General features: G+C 29.4%; 1 protein-coding gene across 1 annotated transcript in view; it reads right to left on the minus strand.

Moving 5' to 3' along the window:
* Positions 1-380: 380 nt before the first annotated feature.
* Positions 381-20,699, minus strand: part of LOC113386005 (GTPase-activating Rap/Ran-GAP domain-like protein 3) — a 31,997-nt gene continuing 11,678 nt past the window's right edge. The window contains 16 exon segments of the mRNA XM_026623820.1: positions 381-549; positions 1,124-1,244; positions 1,346-1,630; positions 1,880-1,966; positions 2,045-2,119; positions 2,194-2,404; positions 2,510-2,643; positions 2,816-2,962; positions 3,057-3,164; positions 3,300-3,618; positions 3,899-3,931; positions 3,933-4,162; positions 4,278-4,556; positions 4,772-4,870; positions 10,460-10,694; positions 14,585-14,703. Coding sequence (XP_026479605.1) covers positions 381-549; positions 1,124-1,244; positions 1,346-1,630; positions 1,880-1,966; positions 2,045-2,119; positions 2,194-2,404; positions 2,510-2,643; positions 2,816-2,962; positions 3,057-3,164; positions 3,300-3,618; positions 3,899-3,931; positions 3,933-4,162; positions 4,278-4,556; positions 4,772-4,870; positions 10,460-10,694; positions 14,585-14,703 — 2,651 coding nt within the window.

Raw genomic sequence — 20,699 nt, forward strand, 5'->3', positions numbered from 1 at the left:
TTGTACTCTCATTTTAAAAGAGAGAAAATAAAAAAATCACAAATATTTTAGTGTAAAACTTATGGAGATTGCCAAAATCACAAATAAATTTAAAATGACCAGTGTACTGCTTATCTTAACGTAAGACCAGAGGTGAATATTTTAAAATTAAATTACTAGTTTATATTTTCTAAATAGATATTTTTGAACGTATTATAGTGCCATTGATTTTTCAAAATACTTCACGCACCACTTAATTATTTATAAATAATTTCAATAGAAAAAACAATTTACATTATTCCAATTTTAGATATAAACATATTTCGACAACATATCTAGAATCCCAAGGCTAATAACTTAATTAAGTACAGTTTTAAGTTCGATTTATCACAAATTTAAGTTTAGAAAGAAGTATTAAATTTATTAGAAGGAGGCGTAGGCGAACTTGAACAACTTCTTGAAAACTCTCTTCTAGGAGGTACTAGAAAATCTTGATTCGTACTATTTGTTCTGTCTTCCTCTGTAATTTTTGCGATGCTTTTGTCACCACTCGATGCAAATTTTGAATACCTGAGAAGATATCATTTAGTTTTGATACATGACTTTTAAAAGTTTATGATCATGAATGCTATTCTCGCAAAAAATCAAGATCAAACCAAAATTTACAATTTTTGAATTAAATGATATAGAATGACGTGTCAAAACTTATGTTAAATAGTGTATATAATTTATGATAGTAAAACTTTTATAGTTTGTTTATTTTTCAGTTAATTAATTTATATTTTTTATTTCAGAGATCAAATAATATCAGAAAATGATGCTGCCAGTATGCTTTGCTACAAAATGTAAGGTAAGTAAAAAAATTTACTATCAATTCCATTAGCTATATCCTTTAGAGTAAGTTGAATTAAATTGGGCATTCGTCTAAAGGAAGAATAAGTGATTTTGAAAGTATTCTAATTAACAAAATAGCTAAAATTATAATGGTTATTAAATTTTTATGATTCACTTTTAAAAAGCAGTATTATCATCATACAGCAGAAAACTTGAAAAAGTTTCTGAATAGTAAAAAGTTCACTTTAGATTCAATAACATCTAATGGATTTTAACACTCTTAAAAACACAATGTACAATTAATTTGTACCTTCTATTCCCTGCACTTGGTGGTCTACGACCATGTTCAGATATTGCACTAGTTCCACTAAGATGAGCAACTGGTATCCGATATAATCGCAATGGCTTCGAATTGTTATCGTATGATGAAGCTGTAAAAGATATTATTTCATACTTCATTACCTCAAACAATGCTACTTTCAATCAATTATTATTTATTATAAAGTTAAGTTTTTTTTTAACTTACACTTACAATGTGGTGGCGGTGAATGATTAGGCGTCACAGAACAGTTGTCCATGGGAATTTTTGCAGCGTTATGGTTTTTGTGATTGTTGTGATTCATTGATGGTCGTTCGACGCAGGATGGATTTGTGGCAGGTCTAAATTCTGGAGCAGTACTGCAGAAGTACACATCCGATTTACTGGCCAATAACTGTAAACGTGGCATCGAAAGAGTGTGGACTAAATTTCCATTTACCAAGAGACGGATTTCCATTGAGTCCGAGGTGAAAGCAATTATGTAAGGAAAAGCGCACACTGTGGAAAAATTAAAAATATTATATATGTAGTCATTAAAGTATAGATTGTGCAAAACTCGATCGATTCATTGATCAGAATTTAAAGAAAGCATTGCTATTTTATAGCAGTAGCAATGACCATTTTATATTGCCATATATTGAATCTTTGATAAATCAGAATATAAAATATGCTCAAAGTTGTTGTTAGAACCAGCCGTGGTATAAGCGGTAAGAACAAACTACTTATGGTTACAGGCAGCTAATTTACCTATTGAAGAGGGAACAGTATTCCAATAGAAGTCGTACTCTGTGGTGGAACCCCCATCTTCTATCACTTTTTGAAAATGACAAGTATCTGAAAATATGATAAATACAATCAATAAGTTGAAAATTTATTAGTAGAGATCAAATATTAAGGCGCAGAAGTACTTACGATCATAGCATAGTAATAACTCAACTTCTTGATCTTCATAAAGGTCAAGCGCTGCCACCATATCCACTTTGTTTCCTGAAGCTAAAAGAAAATAACAATTGTATACTTTCTTGAGTTTCAAATCTTGATAATTGTAATATTTGACCAACCTGTGTCCACACTATGCACTTTATGCGTTTGTCCTGTGCTTTCATTAACCAATTCGAAGTGATTCTTGTAGCCAACGCACATGCAACCTGATGCGCAAGGAATACTTGCACTACCATTTTGCGTCGTAGATTTTGCACTTGGAGATTTTGGCATTGCTACTGGACCATCCAGTAAAGTCATCAGCGTTGGTGATTCGCACAAAGATATTTCCTAAAATTGATAAAATTATTTATCAAATTTGGAACATAAAAAAATAGAAAATAAAAATTGAACTATTGGGTTGGGTTAGGCGTATAGGCATTATTTAAAAAACACCTTAATAAATGTAAATCCTTCCACTGTATCAGTGTCACTGGCAGGACACCAGGCAGTCCATGCCGCTGTGTGTCGCCACTGGAATAATAAAACTCTTTTGCCAACTGCTACTGCCATTTTTAAATAAGCTCCTCCTAAAATAAATGATAATAAGAAAAATTAATAATTAAGAATTGGTATATAAATTAAGTAATTGTAGTGAGCTACAAATGTATTTTGGGAAAAAATATTGGAAGCAAACGAAGAAATTAAACGATTTCAAGCGCATAATTAGGATTTTTTTATGTGATTATGAACTAAAATTACCTGGTCTAGAAATTGCATAGAGATGGCAGCCTCTAGTTTTGTCCATTCTTCTATCTTTTACATCAAGTCTTGTTCGCACTTGTGGTGGAGATCCAGAAGTCGCGCCTCTAAATTCATCTAATCGGAATACGTGTACGCGAGAGCTACCTATTAATGGATATTTTTGCATTAATATTACATATTTTAATAATAATGTTTTGTCAATTAAGATTAAATATCAGATTATAGTTACCAGCAGAACCAGATCCATTAGTCCCCGCTCGAACCAGTAACAATCCATGAGCTTCAACTGCGCTTACTTGTTTAACTTGTAATGAGCGATCAAATACCAAGATATGTGCATTTCCATCTATTGAGAAATGATATTATAAATTAATACAATTAAATTTGGTGTAATATTGTTTTTTTAAAATGGCAGTAGAACCAACTTATTTATATACATAAATTTTTAGCCTTATGGTCTTACTTTCCTAACAGATCATACCTTCAACAACATATAAACCATCTTCCGTTCCCAAGAAAAGGCTGTGGTCGCCCCAGCTATCAGCACAATCAATTCTCACATCGGGGAATTCTGGATAAAAACATTCAGGCTCCCAAGGAGCCCTCTTGAATATCGTAGAACCACTTCCACAACAACTGACTCCTAAAGTAGATGTAGGCGCATCGCCTTTCACGATCGCGTCCAATTTTAAAGCTTGGCCGACGCGAACAAATTCGATTTGACGTGCGTCTTCTTTGAGTCGTGAAGCTCTCGGTGCATCTGCTAGTACTTCGGAGAAAGCTCTTCTATTTAGCATTGTCTATGAAGAAGATAAAAAAGAAGTTCATGTTAAGTATGTTCTGTTTAAACTCATTATTATAAAATATCGCGTGCCAAATGATGTTACGCATGTTATTGTTAGGTACATGAGAGGAAATGCTGACAGCATGAAAGGATAAAGCTCGTTATGAAAAAAGCTTCAGTGCGCAATGTCCTTTAATTTTGGATAGGATGATAATGACACAAAGTCAATAGGCGATTAAAATGTCATTAATAGAGTATTGATTACAATTCTTACTGAATAAATTATTAATTCATACCATTCTGGAATCATTCATATGCTCGGCATACAAAATCCTTTATCAGCATGTCCAATGTACGTTCTCGTTTCCTTGCAAATGTTGGAGTTTGGAATGCGGCCTTTTCCCCGTTGATCATTTTCACAAGTAAAAATTCTCGAAATGCATTGGGATCTCGAAAAACTGGTGGACATGGAAGAGATGGCCCAAACAGTGGTACAGATTCATCACAATAGACTGATAATCGATAAACGCCTCGTCTGCAACTCACTACAGCAAATACATCTAAATGTGAAGTTGATATTGTGTTGAGGAAATATTTTTGACTGTAACTAAGAACTTGAAGAGTATATTTTAGGAATAGCACAGTTTTTTATTTTTTCATCTTTTTAAAGGATACGAGTAAATTGTGACTTTATGGATGCCGGGTTGAAAGTGGCGTGCAATGCTTCATCTTTTTCTAAATCTTCAATCTCGTCGAGTGATCCATCTGAATCTCCATCTGCATCTTCATCAGAATCTTCCAAAAATACAATATTAACAATATCATTTCCTATATGTCTTTTCCTTTCCACCTGTTGCCGGTTGTCCTTGGAGAACGGAAGCAACGTGGATACATGGAACATTATCTCGTGGCCTTCATACACAGTGTAAACTGAATGCCTTCCGGTCATGTCGCCTGAAAATAAATTACATCACATATAATATCTATTAAAAATATGAATGATTTGTCATCAAGAGACGGTTATTTTATTTTTAATAACACTACACACGTCATGGCAATCTAAGCCTTTAAAAGTTTACTAATATAGAACTTTTATTAACTTACACACACAGACATGATATTAAATTCATTTTTAATATTAATTTTAGTGGTTGGTAATTTGTTCTTACCTTTAACATCCAAACCGCCTCTGTAGTTATCCCAACCTTTAAGCCGAACTTTATCTCCGAGCAAACGAACAAATTTATCGAATTCAGTACTACCATGTTCTGAAAGATTAATAAGGTTATTAAAAATTATATATGTATATTATACTAGCTGACCCGGCAAACGTTGTTTTGCCAAGTAAGGTATATTCTAAACAATTTCTAGAGAATCAAAAATATTAATACTTTAAGTGTATAAAGATGAGTTGTTTGAATGCTATAAACAATGAGGTATTATAAAAACAATAAACCCCATTAGTTTGCCTATATTTTTATCAATGCAATCAATCTGAAAGATTTATACACTTTCTACAGGAAACATAGTATAATCCATCCAAGACCAAAAAATCTTTCGACTTATTGATTACGTTTCAAGTTTTTCACATTTTTTTTGGATTCTGGATTTTGTGTATAACTGTAAATAATACTACTGAGCTTATACAAAATTTTCTAATTTCTGCGGGGATAGATAGAAAATGAATTAAGTATTTCTTCTTTGACCTGCTTTTTGAAAAGTTTCAAGTAGCATTCGGTGAATTAAAGTAAATTTAATAAAAAGTAAATATGTGGAGCAGGACGAGACACAAAGGTCCAATTTGATTTTGAGCAAATATAAACTATACTGTGGAAACCAAAACAATTTTATCACAACAAATAACCCCCCCTTTGCAAAGATTACCGTTTTCAAATCAAGGTTGTAGCTGGTTATACATCTTTTTTCCTCTACTTTCAAATATTGTTGTTAAACAATGCTTAACTTTACTGATTTTTAACACATCGGTAGTGGACCTTTTTAACCCCGGACCTTCATATATTACTATCTATTCTTCAAAAAATTCTGGGAAATTATAACTGGGAAAATGTAATTTGACAAAAGGTCCATTTGATCGATACTAAATTTAGGTTCTGAATTTAAGTAACATAAATAAAAAATAATATAACCTAGAATATGAGTATATAATTATACAAATGAGATCTTTCAGAGCACCGTGTTTGAGAAAAATATACCAAAAATTGCATTTTCATATTAACATTTCAAAAAAGTTGATATTTTGAGTCTCAAGTAACACTTGCGGCCCATTTACTAACGTTTTTATATATAAATAAAACTACAAACAAAACTACTTATTACAATTTAATCATAATTAAATAATATTGATGTGAAAAATCCTAATAAAAGTAATTGAACATAATCTGTCAAAAACGTTTGACATTTTACGTATTAGCCACCGTCCATTGTTTTATTCTAATTACGCTTCTACAAACATTTTCAAATTAAAAATGTAAAGTTTCTACGCGATTTTGAAATAATATCTCACCTTTCTGACCATCTCTGCATTGGCACAAATTTTTCAAGATCAAGATTGGCCAAATCGGTTTAGTCGTTTTCGAGTTTTAGCGAATCATTTGATCGAGAGGTCCATTTTTATATACATATAAGATAATATATTATAACGTTAATAATTATTTTTCTATTCTATTAAATTAAATTTCCTACTTTTTAAACATTATCTAAAATTTACCTTACTACTTACATCAATTTAATCAAAAATCGAGTTCAACAAATTAAACTTGGTTGTAAACCGACAGTAACCATTTGCGGACTCGTTATACTAATTATACGTAATACGTAATTTTAGTATTCTGATAGCGCAAAGGTACAGTCGACATTAATTGAATGTGGAAATAAATGAACTCAATTGCATCATTTGAAATAATTGTTCAATGAATAATTAATTGAGCAGAAGAAGCAAATAATTGCACTTGTCTTATGATCAAGTACGAATTGCATTATTTCAATTCGCCTTGCACTGGTCGACTTTTTCAAAATAAATGCGAATATATCGAAAACTATTTAACAAAGCTTGTCTAAAGAGAAAAATTGAAGAAATTGGAAAGGTAGCGTAGGAAAGGCTTGAAGTTTTGCTGGTAAAAAGATCCACCGCCAATATCTCAAAAACCAGTGAAGTTAAAATTTTTTTTACAAGAATAATAGAAAGTACTAGGACCAAGATGTAAAACAAGTCATCACATCGGTTCTTACAACGTTGCTATCGGGAGGAAAACGCGGTAATGTTTAAAATTCCATAAAAAATGAATTTTCTTTCGTCGTTATTTGTTTTGGTTTTGAGCGCCACTGCTTATATTACGAGACCTTAATATAATATTTAAGTATACGTTATTTAATTATTTTATAAGATGTATTGTTATTTTTAAATTAGATTCAAGAGTTTTTTATGTAGCTTCTATAGAAGTACGCACGTAGGTGGGGTAAAATTTCTAGTGTGAAAGGAACCAATTGAACCTTTACTTTGGAAAAGGTGTGAAAAATAAAAAATTGCGAATAAAAAAGTAAATTATTATTAGTAAAAATCGTTGTCAATGTTGCCTGACAACAGGCTGTACGAGGTGGGTATCGAACCCGGGACTTCTGAAACAAGTCTCACCGCTCTTAACCGCTTACCTACGGGCGAGCCGACATAAACAATTAATAAGGAAAATAAGATATAAGATAAGAATAAGATATAGAAATAATTAATATATAAAATAAATTTTAAACAAAACCAACATAATTTGAAAATAAAATATTTTACTGATTTATTTACTAAGAATTAATTTTTGTTTGCCATACTTGTTTTTTGAATAATTTATTTTTATTTTTATTATTATCCATTATCAAGGCAAAATGCCACTTACACCTTGTACTAATTTTGACTAAAATACTAAAATTCTATGTATTTCGTTCGTGTGATTCTTAAGTTCAATACTTTGCACCTAATCTCCTATAGATGCCTCCTGTGTGACGTCATCACGAAATCTGTGACCATATATGGTAATACCTAGATGAGGGCAATAGTTGTTCAAAAATTATGCAAATTTAGTAATCGGGTAGCACTCGTTGTGATCGGTCGTCGTTTTTCGGTCGTCCGTCGTTGTTCTTCGGTCCTGTTACTTCTGCCGAGTGCACTTTTGTCCGAGTCGATGTCGCCGCGTGTGTTTATGATTTTAACAAAAATATTTGCGAATAAAATGGTACGTTTTAGATTTAACTCATTAATTTTTGCTATACTTTTAATATGTAAATAGCGCTATAACAAATTCTGATCTACAGCGCACACCAGATTAATTGGTAGTACATTCTACGAAAACGCGTTGTATAGAAACCCCAAAAGTTTCAGTTTGTTGATATCACATTTGTACTGCGTTTCATGAAGATAAATAAATACAGGATATATGATACATTATAAATTGTTTTTATGGAAAAGTTTATATAAAGATTTATATTCATATATGAGTTTATATAACAAAAAATATAACATAAACTATTCTAATTAGGTCTAAGAGGCATTTTGCCTTTAACTTCACGATCTATTTAGTCAATATGAATTTAAATTTATAGTAATATAAATAATTTTTTTAACTATTCATTTAAAAAATCAACGTTCAGTCTTTCCTAAAACCTAGTACATGCGATTTCCACTTGATATCTTTCAAACAAACTTATAATAATATATATATGAGCCATTATTTTACAAATCGCACAGTCTTTGGGGAAAATAAAATGTGACATTTTAGAATTATGATTTTTTACAGATATACATGAAATCATTTGTCACGTATTGCAGAATTTTGCTGAAAATTTTTTTACGTAAATATTTACGATTGAAATATGGATAATTTGCTTAATTTTCACGAACTTCAACTGAACCTTTACACTGGCAAATATGTAAACAATAAGAAGATAGTATATAAAAAGTAAATGAAGTTGAAAAAATCTGTTTTACAATAGATACGTTAAAATAATACTTCTAGTTTCAAATTTTAGTGCATTTTTATAATTCAATTTAATATCTTAAGATGTTCGTTAACATTGAAAAGTATTTTCAATGTAAGTCAGTAAATTAATAGTCAGATAATTTGTTCAATTTTCATGAACTTTAACTGAAATTTTACACTGGAAAATATGTAAACAATAAGAAGATAGTCTATAAAAAAATAATTGAAGTTGAAAAATTCTGTTTTACAATAGACACGATATATTAATATTTCTAGTTTCAAATTTTAGCGCATTTTTATAATTCAAAATCATTTCGTAAGCCTAATATCTTAAAATGTTCGTTTACATTGAAAAGTATTTTTAATGTAAGTCAGTAAACTTTTTACAGATGTTCAATAAAACAGTGTTTGACTATGAAGAAACGACCTGACCGATCTTTACCAAAACTAATCAACACGATTTCCAACTGATATCTTTCGTATAGGTTTTAAATTTTTCGTATAAGTTTTTATATGTGGACAGAATATTTTGCACTTTTCTGGTACAAAGCCAGAGGTCTAAATTCTGATTGAATGTTGGTTGTTTTTGTGAAGTAATATATTCATAACCTCTACTTTAGAGAGAAATATAATTAATTGAAAAATAAATCAAACAAACCAAAAATATATAAAGCTGCAAAAGGTCAAAGCACCGAGATCGATTTAGAATGAAAATATTTACTAAAGAGAAATTAGATGAATTCGACAATATTGTAGGAGGAAATTTATTTGAACGTTCTTCTTTAGTTAAGAAATAAAATCAGATGCACTGATAGTTATATAATATAATCCATGGATAATCAAACAGTTTGTAGAATCAACAACATTTTTAATTGTTCTTCTTTGATAAGGCATAAAGAAAAAAATATAACTTCTATTATAGGCAGAATTCATTTAATTTCACTTAAGCAATAAATTTTATTATAAACTTTTACAGATACCTACATATTCATTGATTGTTTGATTTATTTTTCAATTAATTATGTCTTTCACGTAATTCATTCATTCATTCATTCATTCATTTTCATGTCTTGTAAAGGTTATGAATTGCATGAAGATGTTACTTGACTTTATTCAGGGATTAAATTGGATGTTTGGACCTTATATTTTTTTTAAAAAAAGTGCAAAATTTAACGTCCGCGTTTTCGTAAAAAATCCTGAACCGATTTTGAAAATTCAAAACACTATTCGTAAGATTAGTTGGGAATCGTGCTCATTAGTTTTTAGCAAAGATTGGTCACATCGTTTCTTCGTAATCAAATGTTAATTTTTTTATCAAATTAATTGAATAATTTTGATCATACATTATATTAATTATAAAAATTAGTACTTTCTGCCTGTTTTATCACAGTCTTTTTGCAATAAACCTAAAATTTCCCTATTATGGTGGATAAGCCACGTTAAGAAACGGTTATCCTACCACCTTGGCTTCTAATATAAAAATCCATAAGGCTTTATAATGACACAAGCCATCAGCAGATAAAAGTTATATTACGCCATAAAGGTGCCATAACATGACTTGCCAATGTCACATCATCGATTTTCAGTTCGTATAAAACTTTGTTTATGCGATGTTAAATGTTATTTGTATACGTAATAAATATTTACTATGTAGCCGGGATATCATTTTACTTTTGACCAGAACCTCATTTTTTAAAATTCAATAATGTCGATAATAAAACATATTCGAAAAATTTGAGGTTGATGTTTCGCGAGACTCTTTCGGAAAGTTCATGAAATATTTGTCTATATTATGTTTTTGACTTATTTTACATAATATTAAAATTATTTTTTATCAATTTTGTTGATATTATTTTTTGTAAAGTAAATTCTTACCGTTGCTAAGCATTTCGTCGTCGGTGCTCTGCCCTTTGCGCATATAAACTATTCCAAATTTGAAATTGACTGATCCTTCTTGCTCTTCCAATAATAGAAGATCTTTTTGTACATCTGCTGTGTAAATTTCCTTAGGCGTTTTTTCTACTCGTTCTGCTCCGGGAAATTTGTTTAGGATATGCTTGACTGTCATTTTTTGTCCAGGGGAACTTGATAGTGATATTTTCTGGGTTCCCTGAAATTGAACATTCAAATTACGTTATTATAGTATTTTTCATTGTAGAACAAGAATATTTCTTATAATTTTATACAAGAATTTATTTTATAATTTAAAGCTAAATAAATACTAAGCGATTTTATTTATTTCATTAGATAATATTAAAAGTATGCATTAAATTCATTTACACTTACTACAAAATCATTTAGTGTTAATATTTTTTCAATTAGTTGATTAATTTTTTTTTATTTCTCTTCTCCATGTTGTTTCAGTTTTAATCTCAAAGATTTGAAATTGTTTTATATTCTTCAGTTTCATGACAATGTTTTAAATAAGTATAGATTAAAAACAGACACTTTCATCTTTCTGAGAGAGGAAAATGAAATAACCACTATTAAAAGCTTTACGATCTACGATTTTATCATTGCAACTATACTTTTTATTTTCAGTACATATTTTTTAACACTTCAGGTGTTTCAAAAGTTTTCCCTGCCATATAAAAAATACATAGTAAAAGAAATGTGCTACATTTGATTCAATTGTCAGAGAATGTTAGAATTATTCAAACAGCTGTGAAAATCAACAAAGCGAAAATAAGTATAGATTTACTTGATGCATTTTTCAACAGAATTCCACGCAACATTTTATATGAAATATGTAGGTTAGAAACTTACATAACAAGTAAAGGTCGTTGCTGATAAATACAAATATGTTAAGGGAAGGGAATCACATAATTTTGCATTAGTGCTTATTATATAACAATCATAAGAATTATTGTTTGAATTTTTTAAATTTTTTTATAAATTACAATCTGTCTAAATAGAAAGACATTGAGTAATTAGTTTGACAAATAACATAGAATTTAAAAAAAAACAGTGGTTTACCTTTTATTAATGTACTAAATTATATCTTAATTAAATTTTGGTATAATTGCTTGAATTTATATGGACCAAATGACTTTTTCATACTGCAGTACTTTGAACAGTTATTAAATAAGTCATAAATTGGCAATATATAGATTATTATTTATTAGTTTAATTATAATTTAATTAACTTCCCGTAAGGTAAGTTATTGTAATCGTCCAAAAATCGTAATTGAAAATTTTTACATTTGACGTTTTGAAGGTTTCTGAACATTTTGATGTACCTCAGAAAAAATGGATGTGTGAGTGCATACAATTTTTTGTCCACGTTTTCAGGCGCACCGATTTGAATCAACCGATTTGAATAGTTCAAAAAACATTCGATTCCTATTGATCCAGTCCAGCCGTTTCGAAAATACGGAACAAAGAGTGTAGAAAATAGAAATCGAGTTTTTGAGAAAACGGAGCATCCGATTTGAATGATTCCAAAAACATTCAATTTGTAATGACGGATAGAAGTGGTGATTAGTTTTTTGCAAAAGCAGGTCCAAATGTTTCGGAAATACCGAGCTAAATGTGCAAAAAATGGCAATTTTTTATAGAACTAAGTATCCAATTTGAATGATTCACAAAACTTTCTGCTTACTTGGGCAAAACGATTGCCGAAGCAATTTGCGCTATGGCACGATGCCATACACCAATAGTTCTAATTTAGTTTACGCAAATTATAATTAGTTTAATAATTAATACTAGTTTTTCTGTCAAAATGTTCTGTTGAAAATAACGAACTTAATTGAATTTTAAAAAAAATATATAGAACTAAATAGTTCTAATTATCTATACTCAGTATAGTATTTGCTGACATTTTTATTATATATGCAACTATACCCACGAGAGGCGATTTTCACTTGAGGCTATATTTGAGATCTATAACTTCAAGTAGAAATTTGAAGATCAAAGTTGCCTGATGTCAGGTTTGGCGGTAGCGGAAATCGAACCAGCGAACCCGGGACTAGGTGGTGCTAGCCCACAAAAATAAGAAATTACAGTCTATCTACTTATTACGTTACAGAAATGTCGTTAAAATTCTTTTCCTTATTTAACACTAGTTATGTGCGAGTTTTTCCGCGATGCTCTCTGCATATTTTAGCCGAGGGCGTGCAGCCTGAAACGGTAATTGGCTGAATTACCCGCGCGGCATTTACGCAGCGACGATAACTCGACAAGAGTCCTCAACAGAACAAATGCGCCGCTAATGAGAAAATAACTCGGTCAGACGTGCAAACAAACAAACAAACGAACCAACCAACGAACGAACAACGGAAATATAATTCCACCTCGCATATAAGCCAAAATACATAAAATAAGATACGCAATGCGATGAACAATGACATTATTTATTACGTATCATCGTTATTTGATGTAACGTTTACTCGATATTGTCGCACGAGCGGAAAAAATGCGATGCAATTGACGATGATTGACATTACTGGACAATATAATAAAACTTCGATATGAAATACTATATGATTTATTGGTCAATTTTAATTTTGGCTCGATCGTGGGTAAGCGGCTAGAGCGACTGGACCTGAATAAGAGATCCCGAGTTCGATCACGCTTCGAGAAACCTGATGTCAAGCAGTAGTGACATCAGTTTTTATTTCAAAATATAGATAGCAACGTGTTTCTGAGTAAAAATAGCCCTAATCCGACATTGCTGCGTCAATGAAATGTTCGCCCTATTACATCAATTCCATAAAAACTTATCACGGAGGTGAGACAACTATTTGGGTTGCCATCTGTAGTGACTGCTGTTAAGTCAAATTAGCCCAACATTTATAGGACTTGAGTTTTGATTGCTGGTCAAAAACAATTACTTTACTATGCATATTAACAAAATTATTTCGTAAAGTAAAAGATAGAAAAATATGTGCAATTGCAAATTAGTTTTATAAACCGTACAAATAACTAAACTGGACAACTACTGGGCTGCCATCCCAAGATTCATATAATAAGAAAATTCAAAACAATTACTGAATGTCCTAAGCGTGACAGATTGTAATTAATAATAAAAAAAAATTCTTATTGTGTTCATTCTTCGATATTGATTTTATTCCAACATATCAGAATCAGTTCAATAGAGCGGGGCACGAAGGTCCAATTTGACTTCTAGTAATCATGATTTCTAATCCAATTTTTAATTATTCTGATAGAAAAACCTTTTTTTCTTTACAAGAATAGTAGATGATTCTGAATCTTGATCCAGTCAAACATAAACATCAACGTTTATTTAATATAGTTTACTTAATAATTAATTTTGAGGAACAAACATATTTTTGAACATTAAAAAGATATATCTTGCAATTCATATTTCCGTACAAAATGCATATACATATTATAATACAAACAAACATAATTTTATATATGTGATAATTATTTTCAGATGGTGATAAATGTGTTGATAAAAACAAAATAGTTCAAAACAAGAGCATGTTGTCAGAATATGACACAAGGAGGATGCAATGTAAGTTTTCTACATTTTATTTTATGTAATCCTTATTCTGTGGTTAACAACAAAATTATCTATAAAGTTTATTATATGTAAAACAGTAGTTTTACCTTAACTAATTTATAACTTTTTTTATTACTTTATGTTACATGCAATATTTTTTTGAATTTTTAACCATTGAAGAAGAGTCAGAAAACATATGGAAATTTATTTTTTTAGAAACTTAGTTTAGTTTTCTCCCTTCCTATTATCTGTAAAATCTCAATATTACGCAAAAATTTTATCGAATATGATTTTTAAATATGATTTAATTTTAATTTTAAACAAATGTCATTTAAATATATTTTGAGTACTCAATATATTTAGTATATAGCAAGTTTTACCTGGTTTATCAGAATTCATGGTTAGTCTTTCTGTAGAAGGAGCATTTCAACATAATGTCAAAAAATTACGTTTTTAGTTAAGATTGACTTTTGTGTGTATATAAAACGCAGTTTCAACTGTTTAAATATTACGATCTACAAAGTGGTACTTACACTTCTCTTGAATAGAATTGCCCTGTAGACCGGCAAAGATTGTGAGTTCGCTTCACTCGAAACGACGCTAAGAAAAAACGGCTGTTTCTCGGAATCTGATCCGACGTAGTTCTGGTGCACTGTAAAAAATGAAATATACGATAAATAAAGTCTAGTTATATTGCAAAAGTACTTCTAGTGAAGAATAATTATTAATTGAGAACAAACTAGTGGTGCATGGCATCGTGCCTTCAGGCAAATTGCTGAACGTACCGAAAACTAAATTATTAAAAAAAACTTTGAAAAAGTTAATTTTTGAGAAATTTTGAATTGTTTGAAAAAAAAATGACTTTTTTGAAAAATTTGATTTTTTTATATTTATCTATACATACACACACACATACATTCATTTTTTCTAAGGTATGCCAAAATGTTCAGAAACCTCTGAAACGTAAAAATATATAAACATGGGAAAACTACGGGAAGTTAAAAAAAAAAAACAAGAAACAAGTTGGCATATAAATGGCTATTACTTTACACGATGGCGGACGTGAATGCTATTGCATTCATGTGCATTGTGATGCACTTTCATTTTCACCACGCGTTTTTCATTTCGTTTTTCATTTATATATTTTTTAAGTTATTTGAACTTTTTTTTGTTTAGTTACATTATTCTTTAAAATACTGTAGTCAGCATCAATAGAACAAACATAGAGTTGTTTCAACAAAAATTTAGCAGTTTTCTTTGTTTCAGAACCATTCGGTGTAAAAAATAAAACACAAGAAACATGAATACAAAATAAACAATGTGCCATAAATGGATTTCAACCAGCCGTTGAATATTTAACCTGTTTAAAAGATTTGAGAAATGATCTCAACTTTTACATTTGTAGCATATTCGAGCTTGAATGATTATATTCATAAGAGACAATTTGCATTTTTGATTAATAAATAATTATTTCAAATCAACTTAATTTCAAGAGAGTTGAAACATATAGTAGCATTAGATAATTTCGTTTCCACTGATACGTCAACCATGTGATAAAGCAAAAAATCTATATTGAAATAAGCATGAAATATAAGATTAGATTTTTTTTATTATAAAAAATCTTTTTATTGTATTTGATATAAATATAATAAATATTTTTAGTACTGAAATTGTTATATAAAGCATTTGAAACTCCTTCGTACATTTGCAAGTATATTTCACGCCGGCCCACGATGAAAACCGAGCAAGAAAATGTATATGTTACAAAAGTTCAATAAAGAAAAATAAATCGAATTTGAAAGGATTTCTTATAAGATGTAACAATATTTATTGTGTCAGTCTTCGCAGATGTACTGTGTAGGTTTCTGTTAGCTTGAAATATTTCCAGACAATGATGCATCGAATGCTTGCTCCAGATTCTTCAGGGGAATGAACGCATTCAACTACATCGACGGTTCATTCAAACAATATTATGCTGTGAAATATATCTAATTTACATATAACACTAGAGCTAGAAAATATAAAATTAAGGCTGATATTTGTTGGAAGTACTATACAGTAGCATACGTAGTACAGTAAATAAAGATTATAACTCTCCTTCTAAAAAATATCTTTTAAAAATTTATTTTACAATCTATACGTTTAGGCTACATTCAGTTAAAAAAAATCATCAGAAAATCACAAGAAAATCACAAGAAAATCACAAGAAAATCACAAGAAAATCACAAGAAAATCACAAGAAAATCACAAGAAAATATATTGATTCATGGTATGAGGACACATAGTAATGGACTTTGGACTCCACTATGTAGTAGTGTAGACATAATAGATTATGCCTCCTCATTTCAAATTTGGGATTTGTGAACCTAAAACAATTATAAATACATTTTACTGTTCACTTACTTCAACAGCGAATTAGAAATAAAATTATATAGACAGTTGTGAGGAATTTTCTGCGCCTCTTTATGAGATTGGTTGGCTTATTCCTATTTTAATTTAAATAAATTTATTATTAAAATTTCTGTAATATTTATTTTATTGTTGCAGCAAGTCGTTTGACAAGTATGATCAAAGCATAAAAATCAATTTAATTATGATAAATCTATCAATATATAACAACAAATAAGTATAACTACTTATTTTAATTCATTATTTATAAACAAATGAGTTTTATACAATATTTAAATTTGGATTATATTTCATTGTAAATTCTTGATTTGCAATTTTGTATGTTGGCGAGAGAGTCTTATCTCATTTCAAATTTGGTCTAATAAGAAGTGCATCATTTCCTACACATCCCAAGTATATAACATTTATAAACATCATTATATTTTTATTTGTGCACATAGGTTTCAAAATAAATATAGTTTTCAACGTTTTATTTGCAGATACGTATCTATATCGATCTCGATATTCCCGTTCACAAATATGAGATATTTACGAATGAAATTAAATAAAGTTAAATATAACTCAACTATAAATAATATTGGGTAATAAAAATTCTCATTCCAAATAAAATTAGTTAGTCATTAATTGTGACGGAATACAGAAATAAAATGTAGGTGAAAGTATTAAATCTTCAAATTATTCCAATTTATAACATAAGATTATTATTATTCTGCATTTTCTCCAAATTTTAAAATAATTTCTATTATTATTGATATCGATTAGTTACATTTATATCTTTTGTATATATTTGCACATTAATAAAATATTGCTAAATAATTTAATAACAAAATCTATAAAATAAGTTCATAGATACATAGGTATGTATTTCCTATCTTCTCTCCAAAATTACATCAAATTATCTTTTGTTTTTATATTCGTCTATAACTCATATTTGATTTGAACTTTTTTTGTTATTTATTCTAACAGCAATCAGAACTACTCTAAAAAAGGTTGAAGACTTATCCTAATGTTTTCATTAAAGGCAACCCATTGGTTAACTATCCTCTTATTTTTGTCAAATATATTAGATATATCTAATAGTTAAGAATGTATGTTGTTATCACAACATTTTTACTTGTGATTTTCACTTGTGTGTAAAACCCCAAGTGGAAATTTGATATCGTGCTACCTGATATCGAGCTTGGGCGAGGGCTACAAGTTTATGCTTACCGATTACGCCATGGCGGGCTTTTAAATATTTAATTATTTCTATTTGGACCTAAATGTTCATATTGAACTGTTTTATCGGTATTCATAAATAAATTTATAAGTTTGAATGAATGTTAAATAATTTGCCCCACTTACAACTTACGGCTACATAGGGCAGTATTATTGAAATAGAATTTTCATAAATACAATTGCCAATAGTTATGTATTATAACAAAATAATTTTCAAAAACACTCATGTGACTTCTTAAAAATATATCCCATCGAGTATTCATAGAAAACATTTAATAAGCGGATTCGACTTTGGTAAATGTTCTGTATGTTATATAACAGTATAACATATCGTAGTACGATTTATATAAGGTACAACGCTCAATCAAATAAACCCACGTGTGTAGCAGTTTTGCAGCTCCTATATGATTACGATGTATATGTATTTAACATGTCATTTTTCAACCGCGGGATTACATTATGAACGCCTTTTGTGTGAATGACGTCCTTTTGCCGACGTAGCTGTAATGGCTTACATAAATATATCCAGGAAAGAATTCTGACACCCAAGAGTAAAAGGAAAATCTAAGACTGGACGTACCTTTAGTTGGATTATATGTCAAATTTTAGTTTTGGATCGAACAGAACGCTTTAAATTTAGATATTTGGTCGTCGTCTCTAAAAAAAAGATCATTATTTATAATCAAATTCATTATCACCGAGTTAACATATAGATCTTTTGAACTCTTAACAAATTGAGCTACACAAACACGATAAGAACCTTATTTTTAAATTATAGACAATGATATGCGTTTTTGTTTTTCACTGTTCTACAAAGCCACCTATATGTTGTCAACACATTTATTTGAATAATAACATGCTTCACATGTATTATTATAAAATAATCTAACTAACCTGACTATATCGTTATTATGACATGGATATTCAACCTTGAATAGGTGCAGATATTAAAAAAAATCTAGTGGGGTGCATGGCATCGTGCCTTAAGGCAAATTGCTGGAACTTCCCGTACCATAATTAAAAATCTTGGTACGGACCCCAAAAAAAGTTACACAAAATGTGTACACATTATTAAAATCTCTATAAAATATCTGATGATTTGATGTACATATGTCCAATTAACATTTTTGACCACCAAATGACATTTTTTTAAGTTATTTTTATTGAGAGTTCATAACTGGACACTGCCTTTCCAAAAATTTAATCAGTTTTTCATCTTGTAAATACAAGTAAAATGTTTTTTGAATTATTAAAATCGGACGCTCCGTTCTCTTAAAACCCTAGTTACCGTTTCTGGCACTTGTTGTCCCGTATCTTCGGAACGGCTAGACCTACCTTTGCCAAAAACTAATCAGCACGTTTCCTTATCAATACGAATCAAATGCTTTTTGAATAATTCAGATCGATTGATCAATGTTCCCAAAATCACAAACACACACACATACATCAATTTTTTCTATGGTATGCCAAAATATTCAGAAACGTCTGAAACGTAAAGATATATAAAATTTTTTATTTACGATTTTTTTGCGATTACTATAACTTACCCTACGGGAAGTTAATAAAATACTATATTTATTATTTTTTTTTGAGGATTTCAGTTTGGGAATTGATTTGGACTAGCTTTACTTTAATTAGAACAAATAACTCATAAATTTTGAGCTATCTATGCTGTATCGATAAAGATTGCCTTTGCATAGTATTATAAAAATTGATGAACAATTATGAAGACAATTTATCTGTTTATCAATATGCTTATAGACTCATAGATATATAATATTTAATCTAATTATTTACATAACGAAAATATTTAAGAATTGATCTTCTTGTGTCGATAATTTGTGATCTAAAATTCATAATTTTATTCTTTGTCATAAAATATATTTTGTCTTTGATATTAATGCACCTACATATCTGCTACGAATTATAAAGCTTTATAAATGTAAAATACTGACAAAGTTGAAATTAATTTAAAAATAGTATTATTAGTAAATGAGTAAAATAAATGGTTTTGTTATAAATAACTTAAATAGAAAATGCTATTTTCAATCATGGAAAAATTGGATAAACATTTATTTATATAAAGGTTTCTACTAAGTATTATTAGAAAAATAGTAATGGATGTTCAAATATTTCTATATATACTCTCAAATTATATATATATATTAGTGATGGCGTTGAATCAACGAACGGTTATTTTCAACCGTTTCTCCTTCGTTAACTAACTAACCGTTTCGTCGCAACGAAATAACTAGTTGAAAATCAACTAGTTTCGAAACAGTTGAAAACATGACGGCCAGTTAGTTATTCAGCGATATAGGAATTCGTTCCTTGTCGAAAACGAACGTACGCAGGTACCTAAAACCTAGATCTGTCCTCAGAAAGGATCAACTAATACTATGAACAATCGCTTATTGTTAGGCTAATGCTTTTGTAATATTGCCGATGTGCGGGTACATATTACGAGTAAAAGAAATTGCAAACATACGCCAAATCGTTTATTTTAGAAAATCAGTTACATTTTTATAGTTTCAATGGTTAATATTTTTTCATAAAATTCTCATAGATTTGTCTTGTAATAATTTTTTAAACTAAACCTGAAAATTGATTTTTTATTTGCATAACATTTTTATGTAACTATATATTTTTATATTGCTATTTTTATATAAACATGTAAATTCAATGTTTTAGTATACGGCCTTGCTGTAATGAAAAGATTTAAGTTTTTTAAATTAAACCAATTATTATATTAATAATAATAAAATGATTATATATATATATGTAATAAATGTGACAATTCATATTATTTCATTTTATTCATCAAATCAGTTGACAACCTCAACTTGATTTTATAAGAACAAACTTCATTTCACCAAACATTCAATGAAACAGTTATTTCAACTATCAGTTTCTTAACGTTGCCAGCGTTGAATCGTTAAAAATAACTATGGTTGAAAAATAACTAGTTATTTAACTAGTTGACGAAACCCCGATAACCGTTTCGTTTCGTTGACGGCAAAA

Source organism: Ctenocephalides felis, unplaced genomic scaffold, assembly GCF_003426905.1.
Source record: "Ctenocephalides felis isolate EL2017-DRISC unplaced genomic scaffold, ASM342690v1 CF-g0.4_SCAFFOLD_03571, whole genome shotgun sequence".
NCBI classification, from domain to species: Eukaryota; Metazoa; Arthropoda; class Insecta; order Siphonaptera; family Pulicidae; genus Ctenocephalides; species Ctenocephalides felis.